We start from the raw sequence: 17,530 nt of genomic DNA, 5'->3' as shown, positions 1-17,530 counted from the left end.
AGGAAAGAAAACTTCAAGCTAGCATGCTATTGCTCCAGGACAATGCACCCGTCCACACAGCACGGGGTCAGGGGCAGAAGCAGCCAAGTTTGGCTTTGAACTGTTGCCCCATACAACTTACTCACCCGACCTGGACCCATTTGACTTCTGTCTGTTTCCCAAACTGAAATCCCACTCACGTGGTCACCATTTTCAGAGTGATGAAGAAGTCATCCATGTTGTTGAGGAGGATCTGGAGGCTCAAGATGTGACCTTCTGTGAATGGATAGCCAAGCTTGAACATCGGTGGACCAAGTGCACTGAAGTTAAAGGAAACTATGTTGAAAAATAATGTCTTTCTCCTGTGACATTTTTTGGGTGAGGGAGGCCAACAACTTTTTGAAGTACCCTCATAAGCCTATTACTAGCATATTCCTGAGCATTTTATTTCTTATTAAAACCGATTGAGACACATTTTTGCACCCAATCACGAAGATGATGGGTGACAACTTGGATGAAAACTAACACACAGAGTCTCTGTAAGGTGTTGGGCCACCAAAACAGCTTCCATGCACCTTAGCACAGATTCTACACCTCTCTGGAACAATACTGGAGCGATGAACACCGTTCTTCCAAATGATCTTCCGTCAACTGGAGTAATGATGATGGTGTTAGACAGCTTTATCTAGCACGGCACTCCAAAATCCCCCACAGGTGTTCAATTGGGTTAAATTTAATAGAGTTGGCCACAGCAGGGGTTCACGTCTGCTTTACTGTTCTGAATCACAATTACACAACTTAATGTTGTTGAACTCCTCTGAGAGCTCATTGAGCATATTTGCATAAGTATTAGGTTTGGAAAATGTTATTTGAAAATGAGAATCGAGTTAATACTGAGATATTCAGATGCTTTCAGATCAGCCAGACTCTTTCGTTGCTCTCTATTCACAGTCCAAATGTTTTCATATTCACTTCACATGCAAATCAAATGAGCTCTTTTAATCACTGGCGCTTCTAATTACCAGGTTCTCGAATTAGAATTTGTCAAAGCTTTGTTTGGCCAGACAGACAACATGCACACAATGCATATGAAACAAAATGAACTCAGTATCTGCTGCATTAATATTTAGGCTATTTCAAGTGAATGTCACACTGGTGTTGTCCCAACAGGTGCAATGATTTGGTGCGCTTCTTGGGTTTGTTGCTGAGCGTCTAGAGAGTTTGGTGGATGAACAGTGACCTCTAGCTGACGAACCAGACACGTGAGAATTGTCTTCAGTAACAATGATTTCCTCATACAGTATAAGGGAAGAAAATATGATTTTAAAACAACTTACAGTTAAACTTTCACTAACAAAGATACTGTAGTTAGAAAAGGCTGATAATGTAATATACTTACATCTCAGCATGATGAATTCTCAAATCTGATTGGTCAGAAAGTGTTGATTAATTGTCCAACAGCAGCTCTGAATGCACTCACTCTAGTAGTTTTATATTATAGTAACAACTCATTCACAGGCGGCACGGTGGTGTAGTGGTTAGCGCTGTCGCCTCACAGCAAGAAGGTCCGGGTTCGAGCCCTGTGGCCGGCGAGGGCCTTTCTGTGTGGAGTTTGCATGTTCTCCCCGTGTCCGCGTGGGTTTCCTCCGGGTGCTCCGGTTTCCCCCACAGTCCAAAGACATGCAGGTTAGGTTAACTGGTGACTCTAAGTTGACCGTGAATGTGAGTGTGAATGGTTGTCTGTGTCTATGTGTCAGCCCTGTGATGACCTGGCAACTTGTCCAGGGTGTACCCCGCCTTTCGCCCGTAGTCAGCTGGGATAGGCTCCAGCTTGCCTGCGACCCTGTAGAACAGGATAAAGCGGCTACAGATAATGAGATGAGATGAGAACTCATTCACAGTGACTCGGACTCGTGAACACGCCACATAAACAGATTAAAAACAACTCAAGTTGATATAAGTTTTCTGTAAGAGATGTTTATTTAACATCTATGGAAGGAGTCTCCAGTGTCAGCACTTTGCAACAGTCAAATGTACACTCACCGGCCACTTTAATAGGAACGTGTTCTTGATTCTCAGATCCCTGTTCTTGGCTGCAGGAGTGGAACCCAATGTGTTCTTCTGTTCTGCTGTTGCATGCTGAGATGCTTTTCTGCTCACCACGATTATAAAGAGTTGCTATGAGTTACTATATCCTTCCTGACCAAAAAGCTTGAACCAATTTGTCCATTTTCCTCTGACCTGTCTTACCAATAAAGTGTTTGTTTCCACCCACAGAACTGTCGCTCACTCACTCACTCACTCGATGTTTTTTATTTTTCGCACCATTCTGCGTAATCTCTAGAGACTGTTGTGTGTGAAAACCCCAGGAGATCAGCAGTTTCTGAAATACTCTAAAAATCCCAGTCCATCTGGCTCAAACCAACACCCATGCCACAGTGAAAGAAAGTCACACTTCACTGCAAGATCACAATTTTTCCCATTCGGATGTTTGAACATTGTGAACATTAACTGAAGCTCTTGATTTGTACCTGCGTGATTTGACGAATCAAGGGATCGGCTGATTAGAGAACTGCATCAAACAGCAAGTGGATGGACGGGTGTTACTAATAAAGTGGCTGATGAGTATATTGCTGTAACTTTAGATTTTAAGGTTTGTCTGGAACATGGCAAGCTGAGTTTTTTATCTTTTAGTTAACTTTACAAGGAAAAAAAAGAAAATATGATGACTGTATATACACATGCTATAATGTATGTGAGAACATTTATACAGTGGTGCTTGAAAGTTTGTGAACTCTTCAGAATTTTCTATATTTCTGCATAAATATGACCTAAAACATCATCAGATTTTCACACAAGTCCTAAAAGTAGATAAAGAGAACCCAGTTAAACAAATGAGACAAAAATATTATACTTGGTCATTTATTTATTGAGGAAAATGATCCAATATTACATATCTGTGAGTAGTAAAAGTATGTGAACCTTTGCTTTCAGTATCTGGTGTGACCCCCTTGTGCAGCAATAACTGCAACTAAATGTTTCCAGTAACTGTTGATCAGTCCTGCACACCGGCTTGGAGGAATTTTAGCCCATTCCTCCATACAGAACAGCTTCAACTCTGGGATGTTGGTGGGTTTCCTCACATGAACTGCTCGCTTCAGGTCCTTCCACAACATTTCCATTGGATTAAGGTCAGGACTTTGAGTTGGCCATTCCAAAACATTAACTTTATTCTTCTTTAACCATTCTTTGGTAGAACGACTTGTGTGCTTAGGGTCACTGTCTTGCTGCATGACCCACCTTCTCTTTAGATTCAGTTCATGGACAGATGTCCTGACATTTTCCTTTAGAATTCACTGGTATAATTCAGAATTCATTGTTCCATCGATGATGGCAAGCCGTCCTGGCCCAGATGCAGCAAAACAGACCCAAACCATAATACTGCCAGCACCATGTTTCACAGATGGGATGAGGTTCTTATGCTGAAATGCAGTGTTTTCCTTTCTCCAAACATAATGCTACTCATTTAGACCAAAAAGTTCTATTTTGGTCTCATCCGTCCACAAAACATATTTCCAATAACCTTCTGGCTTGTCCACGTGATCTTCAGCAAACTGCAGATGAGCAGCAATGTTCCATTTGGAGAGCAGTGGCTTTCTCCTTGCAACCCTGCCATGCACACCATTGTTGTTCAGTGTTCTCCTGATGGTGGCCTCATGAACATTAGCCAATGTGAGAGAGGCCTTCAGTTGCTTAGAAGTTACCCTGGGGTCCTTTGTGACCTCGACAACTATTACACGTCTTGCTCTTGGAGTGATCTTTGTTGGTTGACCACTCCTGGAGAGGGTAACAATGGTCTTGAATTTCCTCCATTTGTACACAATCTGTCTGACTGTGGATTGGTGGAGTCCAAACTCTTTAGAGATGGTTTGGTAACCTTTTCCAGCCTGATGAGCATCAACAACGCTTTTTCTGAGGTCCTCAGAAATCTCCTTTGTTTGTGCCATGATACACTTCCACAAACATGTGTTATGAAGATCAGACTTTGATAGATCCCTGTTCTTTAAATAAAACAGGGTGCCCACTCACACCTGATTGTCATCCCATTGATTGAAAACACCTGACTCTAATTTCACCTTCAAATTAACTGCTAATCCTAGAGGTTCACATACTTTTGCCACTCACAGATATGTAATATTGGATCATTTTCCTCAATAAATAAATGACCAAGTATAATATTTTTGTCTCATTTGTTTAACTGGGTTCTCTTTATCTACTTTTAGGACTTGTGTGAAAATCTGATGATGTTTTAGGTCATATTTATGCAGAAATATAGAAAATTTTAAAGGGTTCACAAACTTTCAAGCACCCCTGTAAATGTAAATATAAATAGACGAAAATTACAACACGTACTTGTAATCCGGCAAACTGCTGTGGTACAAGTGCAATAAAACACAACAGGACGTGCTGTTATAAGATAATTAGAGAAGTAGCTTTGAGACCAAAAGGTTACTGGTTCGAGTCCCTGGACCAGCAGGAATGGCTGAAGCACCCTTGAGCAAGGCACTGAACCCCCAACTGCTCCCCAGGCTGCTCTGGGTATGTTGTACGTCACTCTGAATTAGAGCGTCTGCTAAATGCCATTACTTTGAGGTGGTAACAGTAACTCCGCTTCATCACACTAACTCAACTTTGCTTATTTCTCTATAACAGCATGGCACCGAGTGTTTTGTTCCTTCTATGATGTACATGTGATGCTGATGTACTGTACCTTGTAAAGAGGTCGTCTCACGTCTATCGGACAGCTTTGAATGACCTCATCTACAACATCTGAAATGGGCTCCATGAAGTCCGGGTTGGCAAACTGGAAACATTTTATTTCACAAATCAGAAACTAAGAAGTAAGGTCATGAGCTATCTTTTTTTTGGGTCATCTATGATGAAAATGAAATGACAAAAAGAACTCAACATTTTTTAAATAAACAACAATGAAGATGAAATGAAGCTAGATAATAATCACGCCTGTACCGACAATCTGCTGAAAAATAATGACATTTGACTCAAAACAAAATGTACAAATATAAAACATGAACGCTTCCACATTTCCTAGCATTACAACCCAGAACTGTAATGAACCAAATAGGGATTATAACTCTAATGCGATACGAATATTTATCCAAATCACAACTCTTTTTTAAATTCATAAATCATTTTGAAAGCTGGGCGGCACGGTGGTGTAGTGGTTAGCACTGTCGCCTCACAGCAAGAAGGTCTGGGTTCGAGCCCCGTGGCCGGCGAGGGCCTTTCTGTGTGGAGTTTGCATGTTCTCCCCGTGTCCGCGTGGGTTTCCTCCGGGTGCTCCGGTTTCCCCCACAGTCCAAAGACATGCAGGTTAGGTTAACTGGTGACTCTAAATTGACCGTAGGTGTGAATGTGAGTGTGAATGGTTGTCTGTGTCTATGTGTCAGCCCTGTGATGACCTGGCGACTTGTCCAGGGTGTACCCCGCCTTTCGCCCGTAGTCAGCTGGGATAGGCTCCAGCTTGCCTGCGACCCTGTAGAAGGATAAAGCGGCTAGAGATAATGAGATGAGATGAGATTTTGTGTAGCTTTATCACATATTCCCATTTAAGTCCATGTCAATTTGCAACAATACAAAATATTCATGGGCAGGGGTGCAAATACTTTCTCAAGGCGCTGTAGTACACTTTAAAAAAAAAAAACACCAAAGTGCTGTCTGTTACCTCTGGATGGAAGAAAATCTCTGGTCCAAGGAAGCGTTCATATCCCACATCTATATGAAACTCATTTTTGCTGATGGCGTTGATGCCTTTGTATTTCTTTATCCATTTTCCTGGGTCGGTGTCGTACTTCGTGAACTCTTTTACGATATCTGGGCAGATGTAGCAGTAGCGCTCCTGAGGGCAAGCACAAGAATTTACTTCCCTTTAACACAGTCATCTCAGTCATAAAGGCTTGTGATTGGCTGTAATAGTGGGAGTGAACATATTTAAAGACATATTTCAAAATAATTACAACCCCGATCCCAAAAAAGTTGGGACAGAGTACAAATTGTAAATAAAAATGGAATGTAATAATTTACAAATCTCAAAAACTGACTGTATTCACAATAGAACATAGACAACAAATCAAATGTCGAAAGTGAGACATTTTGAAATTTCATGCCAAATATTGGCTCATTTGAAATTTCATGACAGCAACACATCTCAAAAAAGTTGGGACAGGGGCAATAAGAGGCTGGAAAAGTTAAAGGTACAAAAAAGGAACAGCTGGAGGACCAAATTGCAACTCATTAGGTCAATTGGCAATAGGTCATTAACATGACTGGGTATAAAAAGAGCATCTTGGAGTGGCAGCGGCTCTCAGAAGTAAAGATGGGAAGAGGATCACCAATCCCCCTAATTCTGCACCGACAAATAGTGGAGCAATATCAGAAAGGAGTTCGACAGTGTAAAATTGCAAAGAGTTTGAACATATCATCATCTACAGTGCATAATATCATCAAAAGATTCAGAGAATCTGGAAGAATCTCTGTGCGTAAGGGTCAAGGACGGAAAACCATACTGGGTGCCCGTGATCTTCGGGCCCTTAGACGGCACTGCATCACATACAGGCATGCTTCTGTATTGGAAATCACAAAATGGGCTCAGGAATATTTCCAGAGAACATTATCTGTGAACACAATTCACCGTGCCATCCGCCGTTGCCAGCTAAAACTCTATAGTTCAAAGAAGAAGCCGCATCTAAACATGATCCAGAAGCGCAGACGTCTTCTCTGGGCCAAGGCTCATTTAAAATGGACTGTGGCAAAGTGGAAAACTGTTCTGTGGTCAGACGAATCAAAATTTGAAGTTCTTTATGGAAATCAGGGACGCCGTGTCGTTCGGACTAAAGAGGAGAAGGACGACCCAAGTTGTTATCAGCGCTCGGTTCAGAAGCCTGCATCTCTGATGGTATGGGGTTGCATTAGTGCGTGTGGCATGGGCAGCTTACACATCTGGAAAGACACCATCAATACTAAAAGGTATATCCAGGTTCTAGAGCAACGTATGCTCCCATCCAGACGACGTCTCTTTCAGGGAAGACCTTGCATTTTCCAACACGACAATGCCAAACCACATACTGCATCAATTACAGCATCATGGCTGCGTAGAAGAAGGGTCCGGGTACTGAACTGGCCAGCCTGCAGTCCAGATCTTTCACCCATAGAAAACATTTGGCGCATCATAACACGGAAGATATGACAAAAAAGATCTAAGACAGTTGAGCAACTAGAATCCTACATTAGACAAGAATGGGTTAACATTCCTATCCCTAAACTTGAGCAACTTGTCTCCTCAGTCCCCAGACGTTTACAGACTGTTGTAAAGAGAAAAGGGGATGTCTCACAGTGGCAAACATGGCCTTGTCCCAACTTTTTTGAGATGTGTTGTTGTCATGAAATTTAAAATCACCTAATTTTTCTCTTTAAATGATAAATTTTCTGAGTTTAAACATTTGATATGTCATCTATGTTCTATTCTGAATAAAATATGAAATTTTGAAACTTCCACATCATTGCATTCTGTTTTTATTTACAATTTGTACTTTGTCCCAACTTTTTTGGAATCGGGGTTGTATTATTATTATTAGTAGTAGTAGTATTATCCCAAAGTTTTTTAAGGTGCTATTTCTCCCTCAGTTTTCAATCATCCATCAACAAATTTCACATGAAGAAGAATACCTCTGGGCTGAATTACGTTGCTATGACTTTTGGTGCTGATCTGGATCACTGAACCGGAATGATCCATGAAAAACAAGCTTTTTTCCCCTCATCAAGCATCATTCTCTATCTCTTACCATTCTGGATCTATAAGGTATGGTGACCAGACATCCCGGTTTGTAAGAGCTAGCGCAAATCACTGTGACTTTAGTCACAGTCTCTATGTAGTTTTTATTTCAGTTAACAAAATTATTTTCACTTCTAGTTTTAGTTTTTATTAACTATATTAACCCTGAATGGGATGTACTTTAATCAAGAAGAAATTTTAAGCATTAGGGAAATATTTGTTGTGTAAAAGGAATAAAACACTTTAGAATTTTGGGAAAATAGTCCCAAAGAACTCTTCAACATTTCATCACACCACTCTGTTGTTGATTATAACAGCATGACATGACTCTTTTATTCCTTAAAAACACAGTTTTTGGCACAGTTTTGTTCATCCTTGTTCTTTCCCTGTATATGGCAGGTTTAACTGATTGTATTTTTATTTCTGTGACAAATACCAAGCCAGGCTTGAATCAAAACTCATTACCATCAGTGATGGATTCTCACTTGGTCTGCCACTGGACTAGTTTTTACATACAGCCTCGACAGACCACTGGAAGATTTACATTCATCGGTCCTTTTTCAACACACATCTATCTCTCTTACATAAATATTTATTCTTATTATTATGTCCAAAGCAGATGATATTTATAGAGCTGATATTATTAAGACAGTACAATGCTATCTGATGCCCATCTTCTCATCCTGAAGCCAACATCTGGATGCAGCACATCTGATGCCTGTAATCTAATTTCATTGATACAATCACAGTCACTGCGGCATGCAAATATTTTATAAGAATGTCGGGAGAATTGGTATGCATGAGGTCGTGGATAAGAGAGACAAATGATAAAAGTCAGATTGTATATTCACCTTGACTGCCTTTGCGGTCTCCAGCGACTGTTCAGGAGGAATCCCGACCTCTCTCTCTCTGAGGAGCTGCTGGATGAAGTAGGTGATGTCTCGGCCCGCTATAGGGATGTGCTTTATACAGCTCCCAATCACGTAGCCCTCTGCCTGGAGGCCAGGGTGGGAAAAAACTCATGCATGACTGAATACCAGTTAACATCAGCTGCACATACAAACTCAAAGTTACAGTACATCATGAAATAGACACGCTTTAGCAGTCTGCTGCAGTCGAATACATGTATTGAAGAAGGTTCTTACACTACAGGTGAGATTACATTCAGGACGTGACCATATATGAATATGAATGGATTAACTAGATAACGTGTTCTGAAAAGAACAAAAAGAACATAGCCTTCATCCTTAGTAACTGCCTGGTCAGAGACGCTGTGGTTTAAATGACACTCCTAGTTTGATTATATTTTGAAAATTATAACCAACAATGACAGGCCAGTTTTTAAACTAGTTGTAATAGTGTTGTGTAATGTATGAAATTAAAGAGTGTGAAGATCTGAATTGAAAACTTGTTTCATTTTGTAAATACGTCTAAAGAACCAAAGTTATGAACATTTCAAATTCCAGTGTTTTATAAAATTTCTATTTCTGTCCGTTGCCCTGGTCACAAATCAGCAACCTTTGTGTTTAAAGCTAAACTGCCTTTCAGATTTTTCAAGTGTAGGTCATAAAAAGAGTTTTCCCGACACCCAATTATTTTTGTTTAGTGACCGAAAGCTACTGAATTCGAATCACAGACTTCCAATTTTATTATCATCTCATCTCATCATCTCTAGCTGCTTTATCCTTCTACAGGGTCGCAGGCAAGCTGGAGCCTATCCCAGCTGACTACGGGTGAAAGGCGGGGTACACCCTGGACAAGTCGCCAGGTCATCACAGGGCTGACACATAGACACAGACAACCATTCACACTCACACCTACGGTCAATTTAGAGTCACCAGTTAACCTAACCTGCATGTCTTTGGACTGTGGGGGAAACCGGAGCACCCGGAGGAAACCCACACGGACAACATGCAAACTCCACAAGGAAAGGCCCTTGCCGGCCCCGGGGCTCGAACCCAGGACCTTCTTACTGTGAGGCGACAGCGCTAACCACTACACCACCGTGCCGCCTCCAATTTTATTAGTTTTTTTTAAATAGAACAATTAATGAATTTAAGGCCACATGGCCCTAAATTCTCATCTATTTTTTCCTGCTTCACCATGACCCAATTCAAGATACTACATCATGCAAAACATGGTGGGCTTTCCCTGTTCACGCAAGGCATTGTGGGATACAAATTTGCCTTGTTGATAAATGCCTTGTTGATAAGAGAGGTCAGAGGAAAATGGACAGATTGGTTCGAGATTTTTTGCCAGGAAGGATATAGTAACTCATATAATCACTCTTTACAACCGTGGTGAACACAAAAGCATCTCAGCATGCAACAGCAGAACAGAAGACCACATTGGGTTCCACTCCTGCAGCCAAGAACAGGGATCTTAGAATCAACAACAAGTTCCTATTAAAGTGGCCGGTGAGTGTATATAATGTTATTGGGTTATATCCCTCGAGATTTGTGTCCTAAACAAAACAAAAGGTGCTAAAAGCCAATTAAATATGGATAAATAGTAAACAATCTCTCAGGACCTAATGGGAGTCAGAATGAGTTTCTTGGTTAAGCATTCTAGAGCCCTGCACTCCCGCGGGAGTCCCGTGGGACTCGCGGGACCCGCCGCAAAGCAGTGCGGCGCGGGACAAATTTTGAAAGCTCATTGCGGGTGCGGGCGGGACCGGAACTGCACATATGCGCGTGCGGGCGGGAGCGGGAGTGCACATATGCGGCGCGGGTGGGAGCGGTGATAAGCTGCAGTCCCGCTAACTAAAAACGTGCTTGAAATAAAATTTATAAATTATTAATTTATGTTTATCATATATAATTTGTGCTGGATATTTTATTTGGCATTAATAAAAACATTTTAAGATGCCTAAATTTGCAGAGAAAGTCAGATTGCCAGATTGAGTGAGGAACAGCATCTTAAACTTGCCATTGATCACCTTAAGAGGAAATTCTTTGATCACTCTAATGACTCGCAGTTCACACCCAGCTAGCAAGAGAACCATGAGTGAATTGATTTACTTGTTGCATTAGTCTATAACTTTAATCAGAGAGACAGGTTACACAGTGACGGTAGGCTTGACTCAATGCTATCCCAGAAATCCTTCCTGTAATATGCAAATTTGGCTGTCCAATCAGAGGCGGCCAAATTTGCATATTACAGGAAGGATTTCTGGGATAGCATTGAGTCAAGCCTACCGTCACTGTGTAACATGTCTCTCTGATTAAAGTTGTAGACTAACGCAAGCAGTAAATCAGTTCACTTCTTTTACTAGCTCTGCTTTGCAATAAAAAATAAAAAAAATTTAAAAAAACAACATTGGTACAAAGCAAGCCCATTCACTTTTTTATGCTGATCAGAGATTTACAATGGTTTCTCATGTAATAAAAATGTGCGATTTGTGATTAAATATTTTAATCGTTTGACAGCACTAATTATTATTATTAGAGATACTACATGCTGAATTCAGAAACAAGGTAAACAATAACAAACGTGAACTGTAGATATTTATGCTCAGATCCACTCAAAGTAGGGGGCGGGGCACCATCACGCTGTGTCAAGACAAGAACTTTCCTGAGAAATAACGCGAACGTCTGCATCATGTGGGATTTGCGGGCGGGAGCGGGACAAAATATGGCAGGCGCGGGCGGGAGCGGGACTGAAAATCATAATTTTTTTGTGGGCGCTGGCGGGAGCGGGACTGAAAATCATAATTCTTTGCGGGCGCGGGCGGGAGTGGGACTGCACAATGCGGGAGCGGGACTGAAAAATCCGACCCGCGCAGACCTCTAAAGCATTCGTCCTGCTATTAATTACAAGGCAATTATCTGTTGTATGCCTCAGTAGAAAGAGTGTCATCAACGTTAAAGGCTCTTTCCTTTTACATCTCAATGTTTTACAGTGAAACACATTAAAATACTAGAAAAGCACTCGGAGAGCGCAGACCTCCGCCAAGAATCCTTTAAAAAATTCCGGGATCCAGAAGGTGATCCGGATCACCGCTAAAATTTAATGGATTGTTACTTGTGCCCAGTCACAACTCTGGAAAAAATTTCAGAGCAATCCGTTCATAACTTTTTCCGTAATGTTGCTAACAGACAAACCAACAACGCTACTGAAAACATAACCTCCTTGGCGGAGGTAAAAAAGTTATAAGAGATCTCAATTCACTTATTACCTCTTCCTTAGGACTATTTGTTGGAGAGATTAAATTATTCCAATCCTCGCACATAATGACGGATGTATAGCTCCACAGAGACATTTGTGTTTTAAAGCTTTTTTGGCCGTCGTTGTATAAAATGACTCAAAATTAAAAACTGTATTATTAATGACAGTCATGCTAACCAGCCCCTGTTAGCCTTCATTCACTGTTGGTGCAGGTGAAGTGTTACTGTATTTATAAGACTTGGGTTTAAGTAGCGTGTTCTCTACATGAAAGAGTTTTATTTCATCACACTGATCTATTCAAACTAAAATAAGGTTACTTTACCACAGGTATCGCATGCGTGACTCCATCTCCACTGTCAATGACGATTCCTGTTAGCGTTCGTTCTCCAACCTGCCTCGACGTCCAGGAGGCTGCCAGAGCCAGAACGGCCTGCGGGTCACACCACACACACACAATAACTATTACACAGTGACACATTGTCATGGTTATGAGCTCTGTCACTTGTGATTACTGAAGTAATGGTGATTATCAGTTATAAATATACTGTGCATGTTGAAAAATCATTTCACAAACATGCTTGTGTGTCGCAATCAGTTTAACCCTTTTTAAATTGGAAAAAGCAATATATTTCATTCTATCCACATTCACTGGATATGAGCAATAGCATGTTCTGATTGGCTACTCTACTACGAGGATATTTATTTATTTATTTATTTATTTCATTTATAAAGTTCATTTATATGTAGTACTCTAAAGTGCTTCACAAAATACTATAAAGTACTATCAAATATCAGAACACTATATAAAATACTACAGGATATCAGCTCATATACCACGAGTAGAGAAAAACAAAATGGCAGAGCTTGTTGCTGAACCAACTGAGGATGAAATAAAAACTCACTCAAAAACAAAACCCCAAAAATCGTCATTAAGTACTTAAAAGAAACAGAAATGGTGAAAAGAATATAGTTTTTTTTGTCCTCTCCCCCCCCAATATCTCCTGTTCCACACTCCAGCCCAGTTGGTGGCAGTAATGCACCTTTAAGTTGGTTTGCCAACCGCCGAAAAACCCTGAAAAAGAAGAAGAAAGCCAATCCAAAAAAGCAACAAAATATGGTATAAAAGTATTTGATGGTAAGAAAGTATCTTTTTTTTATTTTTCAAGAATTATTATTATCGCATTTTTCACAAATTGCTCCTGTCATTTCGCTGGTTTGTTTACACTCTAAGCGGAAATGATTTTGTCGGACATTTTGTATAAAGTTTTTATTTTTTAAATTGGAAAAAAATAAAAATGCTCCGTTTTTCAAAATCCACTGAATGTGGTTAGAATAAAACAGTTATTCCACTCAATCTCATCGTACATGGCTAAAAGACAGCTCATGTATGACTAGATTTCGTGGAATAATTTAATTATTAATGTGCTTTTATCATGAGTACTTTCATACAGAACATGAATAGTACACAGCGAAAAAGTGACTTTTTCCACAACAAGGTTCATTTTTCCTGAGCTTTCGCACCACAAATAAATTTATCAACCAATCACGCTGTGTGGAACAAACGTCACGTGATGTCAGAGACAGCCAGCAAGACAGCCTCGAATGTCTGCTATGCACCGGCGTTACTTACATTCGAGAGCCAAGAGGCTACAGAATAGATGAACACACAACACACAATTTCTTTCTTGCTGCCCAACATGGACTGCAAGTTGGTCTTGTGGTTAGCATGTCTGCCTCTTGACCAGGAGAGTGTGGGTTCTACTCACAGTTGGGTCATACCAAAGACCATCATAAAAATGGTACCTACTGCGGTGAGGTACCACAATACAGATGTAAATAGCGAGTCAAACTCTTGTGGTTACCAGAGGACCAGTCCACCACTGTAACCCTAGCTGTATAGGCAAGAGGCCAAGGGTTATTGTAGCGAAGCGTGAGAACAGTCACCTTATCCTGCCTTGAATCCAGGTCTACAGGGTGCCAAACCACAACACCAAAGAGCTAGGCTTGTTGGCATGGCAGTCAGAGCACATACTCAACTGTAGTGACGGGCACTCCGTCACACTGCCCTCCCCTTCGGGAGGCGCACCCATGCGCCTCACACACACAGGTGTCCCTCACGCATCCCCCAGCCGTACTTCTCCCATACCAGGGTACCCCACACACTCATGCTTCACCCATCTCTGGGGTCCCTCACACAGGAGCCACCTATCCTGGGGGTCCCTCGTACAGCTCACCTCTGATGGCCTCACGGCAAGCCATCCCACTTCTGACACCATCTGTAGCTAAGCAAGACAACGGTCACCTTATCCTGCCTTGAACCCAGGTCAACAGGGTGCCAAACCACAACACCTAAGAGCCAGGCTCGTTGGTATGGCAGTCAGAGCACATACTCAACTGTAGTGGTGGGCACTCCGTCACAGTTATAGAAATGGAGATTGGTGCATGCAGTCCAATGCACCTTAAGTGCCTGGTTAGTACAGGGATGGGAGACTGCCTGGGAAGACCAGGTCCTGGCATGGGAAGGACTTTAACTTTTTGTCCAACATCATGTGTTTCAGCTTCAACTCTTTAACGAGGTTATGAAATTCGCCCTGTTGTCATTTGTAGCCAAAACGTTCTCTTTCTTGAGAACATGTCAATAATTACTGTCTTCATCTCTATTAGACGATTCAGTCATTCATGAAGGACAGTACTGATAGTCACGGCATGAAACAAGCAGAAAATCTCTCTCATCTCATCTCATCACCTCTAGCCGCTTTATCCTGTTCTACAGGGTCGCAGGCAAGCTGGAGCCTATCCCAGCTGACTACGGGCGAAAGGCGGGGTACACCCTGGACAAGTCGCCAGGTCATCACAGGGCTGACACAGACACAGACAACCATTCACACTCACATTCACACCTACGGTCAATTTAGAGTCACCAGTTAACCTAACCTGCATGTCTTTGGACTGTGGGGGAAACCGGAGCACCCGGAGGAAACCCACGCGGACACGGGGAGAACATGCAAACTCCGCACAGAAAGGCCCTCGCCGGCCACGAGGCCCGAACCCGGACCTTCTTGCTGTGAGGCGACAGCGCTAACCACTACACCACCGTGCCGCCCCAGCAGAAAATATAACATGAAATATTTTTAAAATCTGCATCGGACTCGGTGTGTATACTCGGTGTGCAAAAATTTCACATATGAATTTTTCGCATCACAATGTCTTGTTGTATCTTAAATAGTTTATCAGTATACAATTACTTATTTACATTTTATTTACATTTCCTCATTTACATTCATGCTCAATTATTCATCTATTCTCCAAGAAATCATGTTCATCAGTGATGTGATCTGAACTTTTTACCTGGACAGCGATGTAAAGGCCTGGAATGTTGAATGTTTCGAACATGATCTCAGCTAAACATTCTCTATTCTCTGGTGTGTTCAGCGGAGGCTCGGTCTGAATGTCAATTAAAAAAGAAATACAGATACAGTAACACAATGACGTAACAATCCAAAATTATTTAATTATCCAATTATCTAATCAGCCAATCATGTGGCAGCAACGAAACACATAAACCCATGCAGATAAAGTTTTCAGTAATGTTCCCATCAAAAATCTGATTGTGGAAAAACCTCAGTGATGTTGGCTGTGGCATGGTTGTTAGTGGCAGTTTGAAGATTTCAGAAACCATTGATCTTCGGGGATTTTTCACACACAGCAGTCTGTCACAAGAGTTTACACTTGTAGAATGGTGCCAAAAACAAAAAAACATCCAGTGATTGGTACCGTAGTTCTGCAGGTGGAAACATCTTGTTGATGAGAGGTCAGAGAGGCATGGACTGTAACTCTAATAATCACTCTTTACAAACGTGGTGAGCAGAAAAGCATTTCAGAATGCACAACACCTCAGACGTACAACAGCAGAAAAACGCGTCAGGTTCTGATCCTGCCAGCCAAGAACAGGCAGTTCTTGCGGCTACACTGGACTGCTCAGACTGTCCAGTTTGATTCCTCCAGGAAAGCAGATGAAGTCTTCTTTTTTAGGGTGTAGAAATTAATGCCAATATTGCAATGATTATCTAGTGAAGCACTGTTACACACCTTATTAAAAATGGAAAGAATAAAGCGCAATCATGGCTCTGCCAAGAGAATTCCATCGACCAATGTCAGCAACCAAGCGGAACACTCGGCATGATGCTTCCACCACCATGCTTCATATTTTACATGGTGCTCTCAGGGTAATGATGAGTATTGGGTTTCCACCAAGACCAAACTCTTCCATTTTGTTCTAATCATAATCAGTCTTTCGAGCATCTACTTGCTGTCCCATGCACTAGATTTTCCACAGAGGGAGGCAGGTTCTTTAGTGCCATGACCCCCAGACTCTGGAATTCTCTTCCTCAATCTTTCAGTCTCTCAACTTTCAACCTTTCTATGGACTTTTGTCTTCTTCCTGTACTGATTAGTCTGCTAAAGTTATTTTGTAAAGTGACCTTGGGATTGTGAAAGGTGCTATATAAATGTAACTACTTATTATTATTATCATTAGACCAGAGAACCTCTTTCCACATCTCTAGATAGATAGATAGATAGATAGATAGATAGATAGATAGATAGATAGATAGATAGATAGATAGATAACTTTACATTCAGAATGCACATTTGAACGAAATTTCGTTCCACTGGCTTACGTCAATATACACTACCGTTCAAAAGTTTGGGGTCACTTTGAAATGTCCTTATTTTTGAAAGAAAAGCACTGTTCTTTTCAATGAAGATCACTTTAAACTAATCAGAAATCCACTCTATACATTGCTAATGTGGTAAATGACTATTGAGCAATTCCAGCGTTATGGACGTGACACTTGAACTCAAAATGGCAACAAATGACCCAGTGCATGTTTTATTGTCTCCCAGTATTTAAACAGGTGTTGCATATTTTAAGGCTGTGCCATACTGGAGAAGTGATAGAACAAGAACAATTCCCATAGTACATCTAGGGCATGCCAGAAAATGCCAATAAAAGATGCGTTATGGATGTGACAGAAAAAGTATCACTTTTCTTGGGTGACTGTACATTTTTATCAAACTCTGTGAAATTGTAAACCTAATGTCGAAATGGAGATATCCATTTGATAGAGGGGTCCAAGGTGAATATTAAAAAATCTTTGTTTAAAATATTTTGTATTTCATGCAGAGTTTCGGAAGGAAAAGTCAGCGTTATGGATGTGACGAAATTCCGTTATGGATGTGACGCGTCTGAAATAGACATGGCATATGTTTAGAAAATCAGCAATTTAACCACCATAACCCTTTGAAAAACTCTCTAAATATCAGCTAAAACTATCAAAGTTCTTCAATAATATTTAGGATGGCTATTGTTTTGCTGTTTTGTGGATTTTAGCATACATTTCTGTGGCTTGTGGCAATAATATAGAATTGTACATGATCAAAGTTGATTTTAGCTTGGGGTTTACATTATAAGAAAGAAAGACTGACAGTGACATATTAGGTTGGTTACAAATTGGTTCAACTTATTCACATCTG

At 41.0% G+C, this 17,530-nt stretch overlaps 1 protein-coding gene across 2 annotated transcripts in view; it reads right to left on the bottom strand.

Moving 5' to 3' along the window:
* Positions 1–17,530, bottom strand: part of actr3b (actin related protein 3B) — a 49,969-nt gene that overhangs the window by 6,916 nt on the left and 25,523 nt on the right. For both annotated transcript variants that reach the window (XM_060920744.1, XM_060920745.1), the window contains 5 exons: positions 15,344–15,439; positions 12,318–12,425; positions 8,680–8,823; positions 5,723–5,896; positions 4,751–4,843 (listed from right to left, as the gene is read on the bottom strand). In XM_060920744.1, the coding sequence (XP_060776727.1) occupies positions 4,751–4,843; positions 5,723–5,896; positions 8,680–8,823; positions 12,318–12,425; positions 15,344–15,439 (615 nt within the window). The remainder of the gene's footprint in view (positions 1–4,750; positions 4,844–5,722; positions 5,897–8,679; positions 8,824–12,317; positions 12,426–15,343; positions 15,440–17,530) is intronic.

Source organism: Neoarius graeffei, chromosome 5 (assembly GCF_027579695.1).
Source record: "Neoarius graeffei isolate fNeoGra1 chromosome 5, fNeoGra1.pri, whole genome shotgun sequence".
Classification (NCBI taxonomy): domain Eukaryota; kingdom Metazoa; phylum Chordata; class Actinopteri; order Siluriformes; family Ariidae; genus Neoarius; species Neoarius graeffei.
This window is presented reverse-complemented; position numbering and strand designations above follow the sequence as displayed.